This window comes from Neovison vison, chromosome 6 (assembly GCF_020171115.1).
Source record: "Neovison vison isolate M4711 chromosome 6, ASM_NN_V1, whole genome shotgun sequence".
Lineage (NCBI taxonomy): Eukaryota > Metazoa > Chordata > Mammalia > Carnivora > Mustelidae > Neogale > Neogale vison.
This window is the reverse complement of record NC_058096.1, coordinates 218,825,242-218,847,123: the sequence shown is the minus strand read 5'-3', so window position 1 is coordinate 218,847,123 and position 21,882 is coordinate 218,825,242. Positions and strand designations below refer to the sequence as shown.

At 50.3% G+C, this 21,882-nt stretch overlaps 1 protein-coding gene across 1 annotated transcript; it reads left to right on the top strand.

Annotated features, from left to right (window-relative positions):
- Positions 1-686: 686 nt before the first annotated feature.
- LOC122910789 (CD209 antigen-like protein E) lies at positions 687-3,932 on the top strand. The gene is made up of 8 exons (XM_044255421.1): positions 687-793; positions 936-1,010; positions 1,138-1,224; positions 1,709-1,771; positions 2,116-2,193; positions 2,401-2,552; positions 3,003-3,115; positions 3,502-3,932. Exons 1-8 carry the CDS (start codon positions 754-756, stop codon positions 3,641-3,643), a joined length of 750 nt encoding a protein of 249 aa, XP_044111356.1. The 5' UTR covers positions 687-753; the 3' UTR covers positions 3,644-3,932.
- Positions 3,933-21,882: the final 17,950 nt, after the last annotated feature.

Below are 21,882 nucleotides of genomic sequence, written 5' to 3'. Positions count from 1 at the left end.
TTGAGAGTTTGATACACACAGTTTCAAAGTGACTCTCTACAAACTACTTAGTAATTACAAAGCAGGAGAAGAGTAATTGCTTAATGTGGTGATTAAGCAGGGACTCAGAGGTCTACCTGCCAGGGTCCAACTCTGAGCCCCACCACTTCCAAGCTGTGTGACCTCAGGCAAGTTGCTTCCCCTCTCTGTTTCTCACTTTCTTCATCTGTCAAGCACGATACTCACTGTCTCTTTCTCCTAGGGGTCTTGCGAGAATTGTCAAAGGCAACCGGGAACACACCTGCAATCAACAAATTCAGATTTATTACTTGTTTCTACAAGGGAGAACACACCCCGTGGGAACCAAGAGGCACACGTAAGGGCTGTTACAACCCCATGACCAGCCCACAGTATTAAACCTCACAAGAAGTGAGGTTTAATACCCAGCATGAGGCAGGGTAATCGTCCCATTTCACAGGCGAGGAAACCGAGACCCTGACAAGGCAAGGCCAATGGTCACAGGACTACAAAGGGGTGGGAACAGCGCCTCCGGACACCAGAGTTGACCACTCAGCTCTTGTCCCCACCCTCGCGTCCCCTCCACTTGTTGTGTCAGCACTTCATTCTTCCACCCACTCTTTTGGGGGGAAGCAATGTCCTGTTTCTTGTTCTTCTTCCTGAACCGGGGAGGAGCGTTCCCGAGGACGGGCTGCGAGGGCAGCACGTGGGGTTATAAAAACCATCCTCGGGAGAGGAGCTGGAGAGAAGAGGAGAATGGCAGAAATGTGTGACTCCAAGGACCTGGGGGACCCCGGTGAGGCTGGGCCCCCACTCGGGGATGATGGTAGGGAGGGCAGGACTCCAGGGTCCCCGGGGTGAGTCGGGGCTGCCCCCCAGCTCACAGCACGGCTTGGCAGGCTTCAAGAGCTCAGCTGACTGTGTTCTGTCCCGTTCAGAGGAGGAGATGTTTGGGGACAGGAGAGTAACGAAGAAATACACTGGTCTACTCAGAGGCTCAAAGATCTTGCCAGGTACCGAGGGGGGCGGTTTCAGGGCAGGCATCTGGGGAAGGAGCAGCTGGGGGTCCGCGTCCAGCATGGTGGGGGAGCACGGTCTGTCCCTGAGAACCTCGGCTCTGCCCATTTGCTGGTCCTGCAGGGTGTCTGACGCGGGCCCAGCTGCCTCTACTTCTTCTTCTCGTCTCCGTGGGCTTCTTCCTGCTCCTGGTGGCCACCCTGGTTCAAGGTGAGTCAGGGGCCAGTCTTGGGGCCCCTTAGGTGTTTGTCCTATTTCACAGTCCCCAGACCCACTAAGGCTTGGGCCTTTGAGCTCCATGCCACCTGCTGTGTGACTGTGGGTTGGTTACTACCCCTCTCTGGGCCTGTGTCATCATCTGTGAGATGCAGCCCATCTTGCTCCACAGGGAATTTAGGCTCCCAGAAACCTTGAAACCAGATTCAACACAGGGTCAGGCCTACAACTGATGCTGATAAAGAGAACTTCTCGGGGCACCTGGGTGGCTTAGTGGGCTGGGCCTCCGCCTTCAGCTCAGGTCATGAATTCAGGTTCCTGGGATCGAGTCCCACATCGGGCTTTCTGCTCAGCAGGGCGCCTGCTTCCCCCTCCCCCCTCCCTGCCTCTCTGCCTACTTGTGATCTCTCTCTCTGTGAAATAAATAAATAAAATCTTTAAAAAAAAAAAAAAAGAGAACTTCTCTGCTCTCTTGTAGTCTCTAGCGTTCGCCAGTCACTGCAGAAAGAGAAGTGGGACCATCAGCAGAGCCCCAGCCAAGGTGAAGGGCTGAATGCAGGGTTTGGGGCCAGGGAGGGCTCAGAGGCTGTGAGACTTTGGATGAGCCACTGCCTGCCCCCTCCATCCCATCACCCCTCCCCTCCTCCACCCTTCTGCCCCTCTGCCCCACTCTGACCCTGACCCCATAGGGTTGAAGTTGGGGAGGAGACTGGATCTGTGGAGGAGACCCTGGGGGCAATGTCGGCAAGTCATTCTCCGAGTCTGTTTTTTATTTGCATAATAGACTCTTGGGGTCACTGTGCAATCTATAGATCGGCTCTCAGGGGCTGCTGTCTGCACTAAGCACACACTAGGTGCTTCCTAATGGAAGTCTTCTTCTCCCAGTGGGTGTGTCTCAGAAGCCCCCACGATCAGACCTGGATGAGATCCTCCAGCAGCTGACTTGGATGAATGCCACCCTGGGTAAGAGTCAGACACCAAAGCCGGGAGGGAGTTCGGGAACCACAGGTGGGGCTGGAACTCACTTTCTATGGTTCCTGCCCCAGGAGGGCAGGGCAGGGCAGGGCAGGGATCTGTCCCTGGAACTGAGCTGACAGCTGAACAGAGGGTTCTCCAGAGCTGACAGTGGTGCTGGGGGCCTGTCCGCCCTGCCCCCACTCTCCTCCCCAGCTGGTCTGTGCCGCCCCTGTCCCTGGAAATGGGAACTCTTCCAGGGAACCTGCTACTTCTTCTCCCAGACCCAGAACGCCTGGAAAGATGCCATCTCGGCGTGTCAGAACTTGAGGGCCCAGCTGGTGATCATCAACAGTACCGCGGAGCAGGTGGGCCGGGCAGGGTTCCCGTCGGGGGCGGGGCCGTGGGAGTGATGGCCAAAAAGCCTTCTGTCCTTCCTTTGTCCTCCGAGAGATGGAGGCCCTGCGGAGCTGGGGAGGGGGAGATGGGCAGGGAAGGCTTCCTGGAGGAGGCCCCAAGGCGGGCTTGGGAGGGTCGTGTGAGAGAACCTGCGTGGCAGAAGCCCACTGTGGACAGAGGGGGGACTCAGCGCGCTCCCGAGACCATACGCGATGTCTCCCCAGACGAAAGTGAACACATGTGTGCGCACATGAACACACGGCCACGCACACACGCGCGTGGGAACACGTGCAGCTTGAGTGAGGGCTACAGGCTGGACCACAGGAGATCTTTCACGGGGCGGGGGACAACCGTGGGGATGCGGGCAGGCAGGGCCGGTGACATCTTGCTGCCCCCCCCCCACCCCGCCGCCGCCCCAGAAATTTCTGAAGTCTTGGAATACGAAAAATAACCAGCGCACTTGGATCGGCCTCAGTGACCACCACAATGAGGGGTCCTGGAAGTGGCTGGACAACTCCCCCGTACAGCTCAGGTGACCGGCTAGAGGACATAGCCCTGGGGGTGGGGGTGGCGCGTGGGCAGGGAAACCCAAGCCAGGGGCCCTCAGACGCTTGATTGGAAAACATCACCTGATGAGCCTGGTGGAGAGACAGAGTCCTGGTTCCATCCCAGCGGGGAAAGCCCGACTCTGTCATCCTAGGCATGGGCCCAGGAGTCTGCTTTTTTTGCTTTGCCAGAGCTGATTCCATGGAAAGGGTGTTTGAACCCTCATTTTTGAAAGCAGCACCTCTGAGTCTTTACCACTCTCTGGCTGGTGCTTGGACTTTTAGTGCCCAAAGTCAGGGACCTGCTCTTGGGGGGGGCAGGGTTGGGCTCCGGGTGGAGTAGGGGGGCTGATAGCGTCGATGGTGTTCACAGCTTCTGGAAAGAAGGGGAACCCAACAACCACGGAGACGAGGACTGTGTAGAATTGTACAACGAAGGCTGGAACGACAACAGATGTAGCGTGGAAAACTTCTGGACGTGTGAGAAGCCCTCGTCCCCCTGCCCTGGCTCCTGAGGGTCCATGCTCCCCCCTTTCCACCTGCCTCTAGAGATCAGGCAGCTTGGGCATGCGTTCTGCTTGTTTCTCTGGCCCTTTCTTTCTGCTTCTCCCTCTGGTGATTTGCCATCCTCCTCCTGCGTGGAGGTCTTCGTGATCCCAAGGGAGAGTCTGAGACCCCTTCTCCTCTAAGACCTGTCCCTCCATAGGGTAGAGACCTCTCCCTTCTGTTGACGGACTCGACTCCCCCAGCCCCCCATGACATCCCCTTAATAAAGTTGCACATGGCATTATGTGCCCCATGGAACTTTTGTCTATTTTTAAAAAGTTTTTATTTATTTATTCATTTGAAAGAAAGAGAAATAGCGAGAGCGAGAGAGAGAGCACAAGCAGGGGGAGAGGGAGAAGCAGGCTCGAGTCTGATGCAGGACTCGATTCCAGGACCCCAGGATCACGACCTGAGCTGAAAGCAGATGTTTGACTGAGCCACCCAGGTGTCCCTTATGTCTATTTTTTGAAACTGTTTAAGTTACTATAGTTTTACACTATATACTATACTTCATATTTCATACTATAATTGTATATATTATGTTTGATATTAACTGAGACATTGTTGTCTTTCAACATGTTTCTCTCTACTACTGTGTATTTTCTTTCTTTTTTTTTTAAGATTTTGTTTATTTATTTGAGAGAGAGAGAGATAACAAGAGCAGGAGATAGAGGGAGAAGTAGGCTCTCTGCTGAGCAAGGAGCCTGATGCAGGGCTCGATCCCAAGACCCTGGGATCATGACCTGAGCCGAAGGCAGACACTTAACTGACTGAGCCACCCAGGATCCCCTTGTATATCTTATTTCTCAGATACAGTTTTGAATTAATTTGTAATTTTGGTTGGGAATGTACATATATACATATAGATATGTACATATCTGTCTGTCTGTCAATCTATGTGTTCATTCATTCCTGAACACATTATCTCATTACAAGGTACCTTTCTTTTCTTTTTCTTTTTAAAGATTTATTTATTTGTTTATTTATTTATTTATTTGACAGACAGAGGTCACAAGTAGGCAGAGAGGCAGGCAGAGAGAGAGGGGGAAGCAGGCTCCCTACCGAACAGAGAGCCTGATGCGGGGCTCGATCCCAGGACCCTGAGATCAGGATCTGAGCCAAAGGCAGAGGCTTTAACCCACTGAGCCACCCAGGCGCCCCTAGGCATAACATTTTTTATAAAGATTATTTATATATTGATTTTGAGGGAGAGAGAGCGCAGAAGAGGAAGAAGAGAGAGGGCAAGTTACCTTTAAAATGTCCTTCAGGGGCACGTGGGCAGCTCAGTGTTTAAGCGCCTGCCTTTGGCTCAGGTCCTGATCCCAGGGTCCTGGGATCAAGCCTTGAGTCAGGCTCCCTGCTAAGCAGGAAGCCTGCTTCTCCCTCTCCCACTCCCTCTTCTTGTGTTCCCTCTCTCTCTGTCAAATAAATAAATAAAATCTTCAAATTTTTTAAAAAAATAAATAAACAAAATGTCCTTCTGTAAAGTTTTGTGACTTTATTCATGCAAATTAAAAAAAATGTAATTTCTGAGTGTGTGTGTTAGTTTCTTATTGATGTTGTAACAAATCACCACAAACAGGGGCTTAAAACAACACAAACGCATCTCTTACAGTTCCCCACCTTCACTCTCTTTTTTAAAAAAATGTTTTATGTATTTATTTGACAGAGAGAGAGATCACAAGTAGGCAGAGAGGCAGGCAGAGAGGGGGGAGAGCAGGCTCCTTGCTGAGCAGAGAGCCCGATGCGGGGCTCGATCCCAGGACCCTAAGATCATGACCTGAGCCGAAGGCAGAGGCTTTAACCCACTGAGTCACCCAGGCGCCCCCCACCTTCACTTTCTTATTGTCTTCCTGTTCTTAATCTTATGACAAGTACTGGTCAGATGTTTTACAGACTGTCCCCCAATTTGAGTTCATCTGTGTTGCTGGTTTTTTCTTTTCTTTTTCTTTTCTGTTTGTCTCCCTTTCATAATTACACTGAGGTTAGTCATCATTTTTGGCAAAAATACCACAGCGGGGATGTTGTGTCCTTCCTAGCGGCACATCTCAAGGATTACACGATGTCCATATGTCTTGATATTAGCTACGTTCTCCACAATTGCTCGGTTAAGGTGGTGACCGCCACTTTCCTCCATTCCTAGGTTCATGTTTCCCCCCCTTGGTAATGAGTAAATATCTTGTGAGGAAATACTGCGAGACTTCGGAAATACTCCATTTTTCAAAAAAATTCCCATCCACTCATTTTGGCATATGCACAGGAAAAGACCAGCGCGACCTCCCCCATCCCACCCCCCCCACAGACACACAATGCAAGGTTGCAGAATTAAATTATTGATAACAGCGGTGTCTCATTGTGGATCGTCTATGACAATTATTACTGTGGCGTTTTTTTGGTAGAGATTTTCTTAATTATTATTTATTTGTTTTAAGATATTATCTTTACGTCATCTTTACACCCACTGTGGGGCTTGGACTCATGACCTCAAGATCAAGAGTCGCTTGTTCCAACAACTGAGCCATCCAGGAGCCCCTAGACCTTTATTTATTTATTTGACAGAGAGAGACACACTGAGGGAGGGAGCACAAGCAGGGGGAGTAGGAGAGGGAGAAGCAGGCTTCCCGAGGAGCCGGGAGCCTGATGTGGGGCTCGATCCCAGGACCCTGGGATCATGACCCCAGCCGAAGGCAGACACTTAACGACTGAACCACGCAGGCGCCCAACCCCTCCAGTCTATTAATGGCAATTCTGTAAAAAAGAACTGTACCTTCTCGTTCATTTATTTATATTCACTGATTTATTTCAGTAAGTATGGATCAAAGATACGTACTTTGTTCCATGAATTATAGTCCAACCCAATCATTTCTTTTTCCTTCTTAAATTTTTTATTTTTTATTTATTTTTTTTAAAAGATTTTATTTATTTATTTGACAGAGAGAGATTACAAGTAGGCAGAGAGGCAGGCAGAGAGAGAGGGGAGGAAGCAGGCTCCCCGCTGAGCAGAGAGCCCGATGTGGGACTCGATCCCAGGACCCTGAGATCATGACCTGAGCCGAAGGCAGTGGCTTAACCCACTGAGCCACCCAGGCGCCCCTTAAATTTTTTTATTTTTAAGTAACCTCTGCACACAATGTAGGGCTTGAACTCACGACCCCAAGATCAAGAGTCCCACATTCTACTGACCGAGCCAGCCGGGCACCCCACAACCATTTCCTTTCTTGCTCAAATTGTTCCAGCTTTGGCCATTAAGAATTCCTTCAGGGGGCGCCTGAGTGGCTCAGTCAGTTTACTACCTTCAGCTCAGAGCATGAGGTCCTGGGATGGAGCCCCATATTGGGCTCCATGCTCAGCAGGGAGCCAGCTTCTCCCTCTCCCTCTGCCCCTACGCCCACTCTTGTTCTCTCTCTCTCTCTCAAATAAATGAATATATAAAATCTAAAAAAAAAAAAAAAAAAAAAGGACAAGAAACTCTGTCCCCAGCAAACGCTAACACCCCATCTCCCTCGCCCCATCCCAGGTAACCTCTGATCCACTTTCTGTATCTGCATTTGCCTATTCCAGGAACTTCATATAAGTGGAATTACACAATATCTGTTTTTTGTGTGTCTGGCTTCTTTTACTTGACATAATATCTTCAAGGTTAAACTGTGTGCTAGCTTATGTCAGAGTTTCCTTCCTTTTTATGGCTGAATAATATCCCATTATATGAACATACACATTTATCCATGAATCTGTTGATGGATACTTGGGTCGCTTCCACGTCCAGGCTGCTGTGAATGGTGCCGCTATGAAGCTGGGCGTACAAGGATCTGTTGGAGTCCCTACTTTTAAATCATGTGGATGTGTACTTAGGAATTGTTTTATGATCTGATAACTTTAGGCATAACATTTTTTTTTAAGATTTTATTTATTTATTTGACAAACAGAAACACAGGTAGGCAGAGAGGCAGGCGGGGACGCGGTGGGGCGGGAAGCAGGCTCCCTGCCGGGCAGAGAGCCTGATGCAGGGCTTGATCCCAGGATCCTGGGATCATGACCTGAGCCGAAGGCAGAGGCTTTAACCCACTGAGCCACCCAGGCGCCCCTAGGCATAACATTTTTTATAAAGATTATTTATATATTGATTTGGAGGGAGAGAGAGAGCAGAAGAGGAGGAAGAGGGAGGGCAAGTGGTCTCAAGCAGAGACGCCCTGCTGAAGCTCAGAGCTCAGTGCAAGCCTCGACCCCCAAGACCCCAAGATCATGACCTGAGCCAAGACCAAGAGTCGGATACCCGACCAACTGTGCCACCGAGGTGCCCCCTGTATGCATAACATTTTGAGGAACTGCCGAACTGTTTTCTGCAGCGTTCATGTCATTTTATGTTCCCATTGGCAATGCTTGAGGGCTCTCTTTTCTCCTCGCCAATACTGGTTATTTTTATTATTTTCATGATAACTATCCTAGTAGGTGTGGAGTGGCATCTCATTGTGGTTTAGGTGTGCTTTTTTTTTTTTAAGTTTTTATTTATTTATTTGACAGAGAGAGATCACAAGTAGACAGAGAGGCAGGCAGAGAGAGGGGGAAGCAGGCTCCCTGCCGAGCAGAGAGCCCGATGCGGGACTTGATCCCAGGACCCCGAGATCATGACCTGAGCCGAAGCCAGCGACTTAACCCACTAAGCCACCCAGGCACCCTTAGGTATGCTTTCGATTTGGGGGCGTCCATTGCTCTAGATCTTCTTGGAGGGCAGAGCTAGGAAATAAATGTGTAACTGATACACACACACACACACACACACACACACACTTCTATGTTTGTTTCTGTATCTACTTATCTGTGTACCTCTATTAAACACTGTGAGTTCAGGGGGCGCCTGGCTGGCTCAGCAGGTAGAGCATGTGACCCTTGATCTCGAGGTTGTGAGTTTGAGTCCCATGCTGGGTGCAGAGATTACTTTAAAAAAACAAAAACAGGGGCGTTTTTGCCTGACCCTCGGTGGCTCAGTGAGTTAAAGCCTCTTCCTTCGGCTCAGGTGGTGATCCCAGGGTCCAGGGATTGAGCCCCGCATTGGGCTCTCTGCTCAGCGGGAAGCCTGCTTCTCTTCCTCTCTCTCCCTCTGCCTGCCACTCTGCCTACTTGTAATCTCGGTCTGTTAAATAAATAAAAATCTTTAAAAAGAAAGATTTTATCTGTTTATTTGAGAGAGAGAGTTAAATGCTTAACTGACTGAACTACCCAGGTACTCCACTTTGGCCCTATTTTTCTTTTTTCTCAGTGTCACTGTTATTCTTTGATGTTTTCCTGCCTCTCTCCACTGCCCTTTATCAAATTTTTGTTGGGGTCTGTTCTCTCTTGACTACCTTACAATTTATTCTATATACCTGAGATAATTTTGCCTTTTTATTCCATTCCTTTCCTGAGTTGGTTGGACTCTCTCTTCATTTATCCTGGCCCACGTCAGCATTTTAGATTTTTTTTTTTTCCCAGAGAAAGCGCAGGAGAGGGAGCACGTGATTGGCGTGCAGGCAGAGAGAGTGGGAGAGAGAATCTTAAGCAGGCTCCACACTCAGCATACAGCCTGGCTTGGGGCTCAATCTCATGACCCTGAGATCATGCCCTGTTCTGCAACCTACAGTCCAATGCTTAACCAACCAAGCCACCCAGGCCACCCCTGAATTTTTGATGTAAGGAGATTTTTTTCCCCCTTATCCGCAGATGCTTGTTGGACTACGCAGTTTTGAACCGTTTGGAGCATTGACTTACAAAATCCTTCTACTTCTTGACTCTTTTCTGGGGTTCTTTTGCCCTCGTCCTTTTATGTGGATTTTCATTTCCTGAATTTTTGCAATTACTCTCTGTGGGCTGAACTATGTTCCTTTAGTTCATTTTTTTGTTCTGAGCTATGTGGCTCAAAGGCGCCCTCTTCTGTCAATGCAGCAAATCGACTTAATTTAGTGTTCTGTTGGTGGCGTGAGCATGGGTTGAGAGACGTCCAATTTCATAGTTTTCTTTTGTCTTGAAGACCCCTACGTATGCCCCTTCCATTCCTCTTCACCACCAGACTGTCAGTGATCTCTTCTCTCTTGCTTTTTCCTTTTTCCTTTCCCCAGATGCTATGCATTTTGAAGACTGTCCTTTTAATCCATTCCTTTTCTGGAATCCATGCTCTGATCTGCTCCAACAACATTGCGGTATTTTCAGACTTAGGGTGGGCTTCGTCTTTCTAGAACTAGTCCTAGATCAACCTCATATTACTTTGCTAGTTTCCCATTTTTGTATCTGCTGCACTTTGTCTCCATTGTTCCTGCATGGAGCACAAGGGTGGGGGGTGGGGGTGGGGGGACTCCTGCTTCACTTCCGTGATATTTCACGTTTCCTCATCATCCTTTTACATTCTGGCATTCTCTGTGTTCAGGCTATGCCATAGCTTGCTTTCCCCTCTCTTTTTTTTTCATTTATTTATTTTCAACATAACAGTATCATTATTTTTTCACCATTTCCCCTCTTTTTTTGTGCTGCTTTGGGAAGAAATATTTGGGAAACCGGTCAATCTTCCCATGGTGGGACACGTTTGAAATTCTTCATAGCTGTTCTGATACAAATGGATAAAGTTGCTAACCCCAAAAGACATGAGTAGTATTGGTAGTGTTTTCCTAGGCTTGCAGAGGACTCCCCATTGAGTCAAACTTATTTGCCAGCCCGAGGACTGACCACTGCTGAGCGGGAGGGGTCTGGCGTGGAGGTGGGATGCGTACAACAGAGATTACGACAACCTGTAAGCAACTGTTATGACTAGACCCATAGAGTACTGAGGAAAGGTTAAGTAAAAGCTAGTAGTTCAGCACTATTCACAATGGGGAAAAGGAGGAAACAGCCCAAGTGCTCATCCACCGATGAATGGATAAACAAAAGCCGGTCTGTTCATATAATGGGATATTATTCTGGACTAAAAAGGAACTAAGTACTGACACCTGCTACAGCATAGATGAACTTGGAAAACATTATGCTCAGGGAGAGAAGCCAGGCACAAAAGGTCACGTATATGAAATGTCCAAAGTAGGCAAATCTTCACAAAGGCAGAAAGCAGATTCACGGGTGCCAGGGGCTGGGGGAGGGCGGGGAGGAGTAAGTGCCCATCGGTCCAGGATTTCCTCTTTCTGGTAATGAACAAGTTCCAGAACTACAGAGTGGGGATGGTTGCACAACACTGTGAAGACGCTTCAATACCACGGCATTGTACGCTCGAAAGTGGTAAAAATGGTCGAATATATTTTACCCCAGTGAGAAGGAAACTGACATTTCGCTTCATCTCTTCTGTTCTGGTCTGTGCATTTGGGGATCTCTGAGGAGGCTGGATGCGTCGCTCGGCATTCTGAAAAGGACAGGTTCCTGCCAGATGTGGAAAAGCAGGGAGGACCTTCTCTTGCCCACCTTCATGGCCCCATGACTGACCTCGTGTCCAAGACCCTGCTTCCTGGTAAAATGTCTGTAAGATGCTACTCAAGTTATTGACTATGGATATCATCTACTGGCTATTTGGGAAGATTTTCTTCTCCTGAATGTATCCTCTCTTGTCAAAATCAGATGGAAATTTCTAGACCCCTGTGTGAGCAAAAAGACTAACTTAAAGGGCGTCGGTATCTATTCCGAACTAAAACTCACATGGCCATTGTTACCATGCTGTTATGGACTGAATATTTGCGACCCCACCCCAGTGCCTATGTTGAGGCCCTAACCTCCAGTGCAGGGTTATTTGGAGGTGGGGGCCCTTGGGAGGTAATTAGGTTGAGATGAGGTCATGAGGATAGGGCTCTTGTCATGGGATTAGAACCCTCTTAAGAAGAGGAAGAGAGACCAGAGCCACCCCCCTCTTCCTTGAGAGGCACAGCGAGAAGGCAGCCATCTGCTCGCCCCGGAGGAGAGCCCTCACCAGGAACCAAATCTGAGAGAACCTTGATTTTGGACTTCTCAGCCTCCAGAACCATGTTGTTTGTGAGCCACCCAGTTTCCTGTATTTTTTTTTTTAAAAAAAGATGTATTTATCTATATTTTTTAAGATTCTATTTACTTATTTGACAGAGAGATAGAGTGAGAGGTACGCAGAGTGGCAGGCAGAAGGAGAAAGAGAAGCAGGCTCCCCGCTGAGCAGGGAGCCCGATGCGGGGCTCGATCCCAGGACCCTGGAGCCATGACCTGAGCCGAAGGAAGAGGCTGAACAACTGAGCCACCCAGGCGCCCTATTTTTATTTTTTAAAGATTTATTTATTTATATTTCTAAAAGGAGTTATTTATTTGTTTGAGAGAGAGAGAGAGAACGTGCAAGTAGGGGGGAGGGGCAGAGGGAAAGAGGGAGAATCTGAAACAGACTCCTCGCTGAGTGGGGGAGCCTGACGTGGGGCTCGATCTCAAGATCTTGAGGTCATGACCTGAGCCAAAAACAAGTCAGAGGCTTAACTGACGTCACCACCCAGGCATCCCTATGGTATTTTTAAAATAGCAGCTTGAACAGACTAAGGCACGTGCCTCTCACCCCATTCCTAAAAGCAAGGACTTAGAGTGATCTCCCGGGGGTGGCTCAGGCGGTTAGGCAGCTGCCTTCAGCTCAGGTCATGATCCCAGCGTCGTGGGATCGAGTCCCCAGTAGGACTCTCTGCTCAGTGGGGAGTCTGCTTCTCCCTCCCCCTGCTCTTCTGCTCTCGCTTGCTCTCTCTCTCCCTCTCAAATAAATAAATACAATCTTTAAAAGAAAAGAAAAAAATTCTCTCCCTGTTCAGAGCTCAGGACTGGCTTTGTCCCTTTCAACTGTAACGGTGTGTATCAGTCAAGATGTATGTATTGTAAGTAAGAGAAAACAACACAAACAAGTGTAAACAAATGAACAAATGATTCGTGCACTCAGGTAACTGAAAGTCCTGTTTCAGAGCCCACAGACGCTGCTAAGGATCTCATGCCTTCCCATCTCTACTTCCCCAGTCTCCATCTCCATCCCAAGTTCCCAGACGAAGATGGGTTCCATTGTGGTGACAGGTTGGTTCATCAGAAGGAAACGGGGCTTGCACGAGAAGTTAAATCTAGTTATCAGAAAAGAAATGATCTCCCCCCACCAACCCTCTATTTTTCCTGGGCCTCATCCCAGACTCACTGAATTGGACTCTCTTGGGAGTGGGTTAAGAACACCATATTTCCTTCCACATTTCTTTTTGCTCATATGTGGAATTTAAGAAAAAAAAAACAGATGAACATAGGGGAAGAGGAAGAAAAATAAAATAAGATAGAGACAGAGAGGGAGGCAAACCATAAGAGACTCTTAACTATAGGGAACAAACTGAGGGTTGCTGGAGGGGAGGGGGATGGGGAATGGGGTCACTGGGGGATGGGCATTAAGGAGGGCACGTGATGCAATGAGCACGGGGTGTTATATGCAACTGATGAATCACTGAATTCTCCCCCCGAGACTAACACGACACTACATGTGAACTAACTTGAATTTAAATAAAATCCTGAAAGAAAAAAAAAATCTGCATTTTTTTCAGAATCTGCATTTTTAATAAGTGCCCCCTCCCAGGAACATGCAAATGAAAATCACGATGAGCTGTCCCTTTACACCCACCAGAACGGCTAGAATAAAAAGAGATAGTAGCAAGTATGGTCAAGGATGTGGAGAAATTGGAACCCTACAAGACACTCCTAAGAGAGCAGGTCTTCAGAATTCTCATCATGAGAAAAAAATGTGTAACGATCTTAACTGTGGAACCAGATTTATTGGGGTGATTGTTCGGCAATATATACGCACATTGAATCATTATGCTGTATACCTAAAACTAAGACAATGTTATGTGTCAATTACAGCTCCATGAAACTGGAAAAAAAACTTTAAGATTGATTTGTTTTTTACAGAGAGAGAGAGAGAGCAAGAGCTGGGGCAGGGGAAGAAGCAGAGGGAGAAACTCACACTGAGTGTGGGGCTGTACTCAGGGGGCTTGATCTCACGACCCCAAGATCATGAACCTGAGCCGGAACCAGTTGGATGCTTAACTGACGGCACCATTCAGGTGTCGCTGAAAAAGATTTTTTAACAATAAAATAAAATCCATAGCTATCTCATATTGCACCATACAATCACCTGTCAGACGCTCAGTGGATACCGACCCCAAGCCCGGGGCCAGGATGAAGTTCCTGAGGATCTAGTCATTCGCATTTGAGGAAACTGACCCCTAAGGAGAGCAGAGCACTGCCGGAGGGCCAGGGAGCTAGGATTGTCCCTCTCCTCCCTCCTCCCCTGCACAGAGAAGTGGGAGAGGCCACCAGACAGCTGGACAGGGAAACCCAGAGGGACCTGAGCCCTGGCTTGCAGCCTCCCTCAGGGACCTGGACCTGGACCAAACCTGCAGTTTGCCCTACCTGTACCCTGCAGGCCGTTTGATCTACCCCAGGGTGGGAGGAGCCAATCAATTCATACACAAAGAAGTTAGAAGAGATCCCCACCATAGCGGGCATTAAATAAAGTTGAGCAATTGTGAATCAGCCCCAACTCCCAAAGTCCTTTCAGAAAGCACCATAATTGAGGCCATCAGCAAGCCGACAAGGCAGAGGGGGATGGTGGTTCCCGGGGCGATGGGGCAATGCCCTAAGTGAAGGAAGCATAACAAATTAACTCTATTTTCCATGTTTTGGATCTCATGCAAAGCATCCCACGTCTTGGCCGTGCCACAAGAGGACCAGTCCTCCTGGCTGTCGACCCCAGACTACCCCGTGCTCCTTCCTAGAATGCCTGGAAGACCCAGCCCATCTCATCCCGTGCCTCCCTCCAGCCTTTTCCGGTGAGATGTCACTGCCCTGCGCCCTGTGTGTCTCCCTGAGTGAAAGCAGTTTCGGAAGTGAGCATCAGCAGTTTCGGAAGTGAGCATCACGGGGTGAGAAAGAAAAGCTGTGCTCCTAGGAGTCCTGAACAAGGCATTTGGGGACGGTGGGTGAGGCTGACCCTGGGTGAGGCTGGCTTGGGGCTCTGGGGTCTTGGGGTGAGCCCAAGGAGGTGCCCCACTCTGGTCTCAGTTTGCACAAACTCTGAGTTGTTTCTCGGCCCACTCAGAGGAGGAAGAGCTGACACCCAGCAGGACCACTGTCCCACTAAAGACTACAGATTCGACCATGAAGTTTCTAGAACTTCACGGGTGTAACAGGGTTAGGGCACGGAGTAGCTACAGATCCCACCAGACTCCTGGGTCCTGGGAGGTGGGGCCTGGGAACAAGCCTCCCTGGGGCAGGTTGATGCAGGAACACGGGTGTGCTGGGGTCGCCCATCTTTCTGTCCCTCAGGGGGTCAGGGCCACAGTCAGGCCCACCGGGGGCTGCTGCTCTTCCCTCTCATGCTCCTCGCTGGCCTTCTGCTGGGCGTTCTTGTCCAAGGTCAGGTGCAGGCCCCCAGGGTCAGGGACTCCCTGGTCTGGTATTTAGCTGCCTGACTGGGGGGCAGCCCCCCTGAGAGAGATAGGGCTGAAAGCAGAGACGTGGGTCCCTCCAGGCTTTCCTGGCCAGCTGCCCTGTCTGGTGGCCTCTTCCACAGTCCCTCCCCACGCTGCTGCAGGGGAAGGGGCGGGTGGAGGGGAGGCATCAAGTGTCTTCCCCATCTGCAGAGAGGACGAACCAATGAACCAATGACGGAGAAACAATGTCCCTGGGGGCCTAGTGCAGACCATGTATACAGCAGGTGTTTAATAAGTGCAGTTTCTTGTTTTTCTTGGCACAGTCCCCAGAGTACCAGATCCCAGGGGCTGGAGCCTTTGAAGCAGGAGGTCCAGCAGGAACTGACCCAGCTGAAGGCTGGACTGGGTGACTGGCATTCCCGGAGGGCCAGGCACACCGTAGGTGCTTAATTAAGCCAGTCTCTTGTTCCGAGCTCCCTGCTTCTCCCAGTCTGGAGAGGATAGGGCCGGGACCCCTGAGTTCTCCTGGGCCTGGGGGAGGGTAAGAAGTGGGGAGGGAGATGGGCCGTCGGGAGTGCAGAATGAAGGACCCCCAGCTATCAAGGGATTGAAAAGCGGGCACACCCAGGGTCAGGGACACCTTTTTTTTTTTTTTTTTTTAAGATTTTATTTATTTACTTGAGAGAGGAGAGAGAGAGTGAGGGAGCATGAGAGGGGAGAGGGTCAGAGGGAGAAGCGAACTCCCTGCCGAGCTGGGAGCCCAATGCAGGATTCGATCCCAGGACTCCAGGATCATGACCTGAGCTGAAGGCAGTTGCTCAACCAACTGAGCCACCCAGGTGCCCCGGTCAGGGGCATCTTAAGCTGAGTCCCAGCCCTTCCCCACCAGCCCTAATAGCCGGCAGGTGGGCCCCATCCCTGGGGAATGGACATTCTTCCAGAGAAACTTCCTCCTTCCCCTGTTCCCCACAGAACCAACACAACTCCAGCACGGCTGGCCAGGACGTGGGGACCCAGCTTGTCACTGTCGAAGGTGCCCATGAGCTGATGCACCTGTCCAGGGAGCCTGCCTGGCTCCGGGGCCTGCCCTGGCCACTGGCCAACGGAACAAGAGGGCCAGAGGGGATTTTCTGGATGAGCAGCTGCTGGCTCCGCTTGGAAAGGGGAGGGTGAAGGCTGACAGGAGTCAGGCATCGCGCTCGGAGACGCAAACACCATCTGACACTTGCGCTTTGGGGAGCAGATAACGGGAACAAGCCCGTGCGGTGAGCTGGCCCATATGTAACAATGAGTTCTCTGGAGGGAGGGGGGAGTAAGTCCAGACTTGAAAACCAGTTCCCTGGTCAACGTCCCGCTCCGGGACGTCCCGCTGCCGCCTCTGTGGCCGATTTCAAGCCATTAACCGGTGCCCCTCAATGTGGAGCTGGAAAGGGACGTGTGGGACCGGCCCTCGGGAACTGGCTTGATTTGGTCCCAGCTGGTTAAACGCAGGCGTGATAAGTTCAAGGAAACACTCTATCAGGTGGGGGTGGGGCTCTGAGACCCTGACCTGAGCTCTCCCTGGGGATCCCTTCCTCACCCCCTGGCCCCTAAACCAAGGAGTCTGGGACTTTTCCTGCATTGAGGAACGTGGTGTTCACATACCCGTGTTCAGATAAGATGCCAGGTGCCCCGAATTCCACATCAGGGCAGCAAGAGCTTGTGGTCTAAGTGAATGCTTCAAAACAGAGTATTTTAGAATTTCTGGGGCCTAGTAAGGCCAGTAGATCAGATGGGCATTGAAAAGATGGTTTGTTATAGCCACCGATCCCAAGAGAGGCACGCATAACACGTCACAGGGGCTACACCAGGCAGCACCAGAGCCCCTCAGCAGGCAGTGGGCAGGGCACTGTGGGCAGGAGCCTTTATTGAGGTTTTCCCAGGGGGGAGTGGGCAAGGCAGGGTCCGCTGGCTCAGGACTGGCTGGTGAGAATAATTCCAGCAGGTTCTCACTGTCCAGTGCCTTGCCCTGGGGTGACTGGTGCAGGGAGAGGGTAACCTTGAGTGTGGGAGCCAGAGAAGGGAGACAGTCGAGGGTGTGGGATCTGGACTGGCGCTGGCCTCGGGGAGGGGGACTCCTCCCAGAAGTGCTGGGGGCACAACGAGGGAGGCAGGAGGCCCCCCGCAAGGTGATTCAGGCACATCTTTGGGTTTTCTGGAACACGAGTGTGCGGGCAGGTGCGAAAGCATCAAGTTAACAGAAGCTATACACACGATTGACACGGCGGGCCAAGGACGTGCGCTCGTGTCCCCGACGGGCTTTGCAGCTTCGGGGAGTGTTGGAACGAAGGAGAACCTGACAGCAGTCGGGGAAGACTAGGGAACTTAGGGGTTACCCCAAATGTGATTTTGGCAAAAGGCCCCCCAGCCCCCTGTTCCTGTGGCTAAAGGCTGGTCTCTGTCCTTGACCCCTGTAGCCCCAACCCCACCTCTGCTGGTTCTACAGAACCTCCCCCAGGATTCCTTGCCCTGGTCTGTGGGTGTGGAAACCTTGACAAAGCTCTAGGACTGGTCCCCTTCGGATTCCTCATCCCCTATGGGTTCAGTTCTGTCCTTCCTGTGATGGCGCGAGGTTTCCCCCAGCTCGGCTTGGAGGTTGTAGTTCTGGGCACCCTGCCCTTTGGGGCTTCATAAGCCCCAAAGGCACCCTGCCTTTGGGCCGGGCATGGGATACAATCAGGGCTCGTGTGTTCCGTTGGTCTGCTCTCTCTTCCCTGCCAAGATCACAGTTCGGCTGGCTTTGTGTGACTGCCACGTCCCCTGGAGCTTTATCACCTTTTTGCATACCTTCCGTCCCCTCAACGTCCCCTCAGCATCCACCTGCCATTACCCGCGCCCTTGATGGAGGGCTTTCTCTGGTTGCTGGAGCTCATCCCAAAGGCTGGAAGGATGGGGGAATGAATGCCAGTGGGCAATGAGCAGGAGTTGGGGGATAGGTCCCCCAGCTCCCTCCTCCCTCCTCCCTCGGTGACATTGTAGATGGCGGCGGCGGGGGGGGTTGGTTGCCCAGATGCCCTTTCAAGGAAGGACATGATGCCCCAGCTGCCTAGACGTTCATTGGCAGACTGGTGTCAGCTCTCCACTCCTCTGGGGACACTCCCTGCAGAGAGCTGCCTCACTCACAGCCATGGCCCTTCATGCTCTGCCCCTTCATGCTCACATTGCCGCAGGGGGACAAAAGTCTGGCCACGTGGGTGAGCTCAACGTAGGGCCCTTCCTGGTTTCCAGCGCTCCTGTGGGCGGGGTCAGCGGAGGCTGTTGTAGGACCTGCTTGGCTCAACTTGTCCCTCTGGGCACTTCTGCTTCCTTCTTGTGGTATAATTTAAAAAAAAAAGAGAGAGAGAGAGCGAGAGATCTGGTCTTTGTCCCCAGTTCCGAATAAAACAGAGCGCCATCCCGAGTTCTGTGAGCCGTTATAGCAAATGACCTAAACCCAACAGGGGGCTATGGGAACCCCCAAATTTGGAGTCAACCAGGCAGAAGTGTGGGTAGCCTGGGCACCCTGCTTGCCGCTGGTGGAGGGTGTCGGAACTGGAGAATTGCCTGGTATGAAATATGACACGCACTTCCCCTGCCTTCCACAGGGGCTGCCCCCAAGATCGCTCCCTCATAAATAACATGAGGCCGCACCCAGTTCCAACGTGGGGTGTGGGGTTGGTTCTTCCTCAGACATTCAAGCAACCCTCTGACCCCGGCTGGGTGTCCTACCTGGAGTCAGTGCCAGACCCCACAGGTCAGGGGTTTGGTCCTACAGGACTGCCTCCCCGCTTCCAACACCAAGCTCAAGTCCGGGATGTCCGCTGCACTTCCAACCGACGGGCTATAGGTCATCGATTGGAAGTTTATTCGATTGCCGGTTTATTACAGAAGGATACACCTCGGGGCGCCTGGGTGGCTCAGTCCTTAAGCGTCTGCCGTCAGCTCAGGTCATGATCCCAGAATCGTGGGATTGAGACCCGCATCGGGCTCTCTGCTCAGCAGGGAGCCTGCTTCCCCCACCCCCTCTGCCTGCCTCTCTGCCTACTTGTGATCTCTGTCTGTCAAATAAATAAATAAATAAATCTTTAAAAAAGTCTTTTTGTTTTGTTGTGCGGCACTATTTTATTTCAAGTTTTTATTTAAATTCTAGTTAACATATGTGGCAAAATTGGCTTCAGGTGTGGAATTTGGTGATTCATCTCCTACCTACAACACCCAGGGCTCATCACAAGTGCCCCCCTTAATGCCCATCCCCCCCATCTCCCCTCCAGCAACCTTCAGTTTGCTCTCTACCAGTACAAGTCTCTCATGGCGGCATCTGAATGGCTCAGTCGGTTAAACGTCTGACTCTTGATCTCACTTCAAGTCTTGATCTCAGGGTCGTGAGTTCAGGCCCCTCATTAGGTTCTACCCTGGGCATGGAGCTTATTTAAAAAAAAAGAAAGAAAGAAAGAAAGAGCCTCTTATGGTTTGCTCCGCCCCCCCTTTTTTCTCTCCTTCCCCAGTGTTCATCTGTTTTGTTTCTTAAATTTCACATATGAGTGAATAGGCAAAACACGGGATTTTTAGGGCAGTGAAACTACTGTGTATGATATTGTAATGCCAGGAGCTCATCACGAGCCATCCGTCCTCACCCATGGAGTGTACAACACGGAGAGAAAGTTAATGTCAGCTGTGGACCCTGGGTGACCATGACGTCTCAGCGTGGGTTCACTGATTGTGACAAAGGTGCCCCCCAGCACAGAATGTTGGTAATGGCCTTTCTGGTTTTCCTTACAGAGTGATTCCAGTTAGTAAGCGTGGAAGGAGTGAAGGAAGTAGATCTCCGTAGGGCGCCCTGGTCGTAATCATTGAGGGCAAGACCCACAGACCCGTGCTTGCAATGAACAAGTGTGACTTTAACGAGAGAAACAGGATATTTGCATAACCTCAACTTTGTATTATCTCCCCCTGAAAGAGAGTTATTAATTACCACGGTGGTTTTAACACATGTTCACACATTTTCAATAGTGCTCCCTGTGGGAAGAGGGAATTAATTCTCTTCCTCCTGGAGGGCGGCCGACTCTGTGACTCACTTCACAGGACGAGAGCAGTGTTGATCAACCTTTTTTTTTTTTAAATTGTCCCCTCCCCAGTAGCCTTTTAAGTATTTCTGCTCATTGGCCCCTCATATCAAATATTAAGGAGTAAGATTTTGTTGGTTAGGGCTCAACGGGGAAGGCATTGAAACACCAAAGATTTTCTGTTTTTGTTTTTTGCCCTCTTGAGGCTCTGCCAACGCTGTTGATGATGCAAGGCATAGAGTATGCAAAGGGAAAGAAGATGACTGAACGGGGAGGGGCTTGGCGAAGGTCACCTTGACCGAGGCTGACCTTCACCAAATTAATTAATTAAAAAAGGAGGAGGGGAGGACACAGACGTGCTCGGAGGGATGACCCTGTGGGACACGGTGTCCCCACGCCAGGAGACGCACCTCAGATGGAACTAAATCTGCCGACAACTTGATCTCAGTCTGCCAGCCTCCTGGGGTGCGAGACAATACGCTTCTGGTGTGCAAGCTGCCCCGTCTGCGGTCCTTTGTCACACCAGTCCTGGGAAGCTAACGCAACACCCAAGTGCCATGTGGGATCCCGGATGCCATCCAGCGGCAAAAAGGACATCAGTAGGAAAATGTAAACTATAAATGAAGTCGATCATTTCATTAATAGTATTGTACCAATCTTCCTTTCCTCTTTTTGACAAGCGTATGATGGTCATGTCAGATGTTAACATGAGAGGAAGTTGCGTGAAGGGTAGGCAGGACTCCCCGGACCACCGCTGTAATTCATCTGTAAATCTAAAATTATTTCAAAGTAAACATTTTGGAAAAAAAAATCCCTAAAGCACTCTATTTAGGATTCCACTTCTTTGAGGTCCCTGGAGGAGTCCCGTCCACAGAGGCAGAAGGTAGATGGTGGGAGCTGGGGGGTGGTGGAGGGAGTCCATGCTTCATGGGGACAGCGTCTCAGTCTGGGAAGATGGGAAGTTCTGGAAATGGGGGGGGGGTCTTTGCACAATGGTGTGAGTGTGCTTCGTGCCACGGAGCTGTGCACTTAGAGACGGTTATGATGGTGAATTTCATGTTGTGTATGTTACCACAATAAAACAACTCTATCAAAAATCTACGTAGGGGAGCATCTGGGTGGCTCAGTGGGTTAAAGCCTCTGCCTTCGGCTCGGGTCATGATCCCAGGGTCCTGGGATGGAGCCCCACATCGGGCTCTCTGCTCAGCGGGGAGCCTGCTTCCTCCTCTCTCTCTGCCTGCCTCTCTGCCTCCTTGTGATCTCTGTCTGTCAAATAAATAAATAAAATCTTAAAAAAAAATCTACGTAGGATCTTTATTAGGTGATATTGAATTTATAAGTTAATTTGGGAAAAATTAATGTTTAAGGGGTTTTTAAAATATTTTTATTTATTTATTTGACAGATAGAGATCACAAGTAGGCAGAGAGGCAGGCAGAGAGAGGGGAGGAAGTAGGCTTCCTGCTGAGCTGAGAGCCTGATGTGGGGCTTGATCCACAGACCCTAAGCCACACAGGCGCCCCTCAAGTGTTTTTGTTATCTTGGGAAGAGGATATGTTTCCTCTCCCTTGTTCCTTTTTATTTCTTTTTTAATTTTTATTTTTCAAAGGTTTTTTAATGGAGCGACTGGGTGGCTCAGTCGTTAAGCATCTACCTTTGGCTCAGGTCAGGATCACTGAGTCCTGGGATCAAGCCCCACATCGGGCTCCCTGCTCATTGGGGAG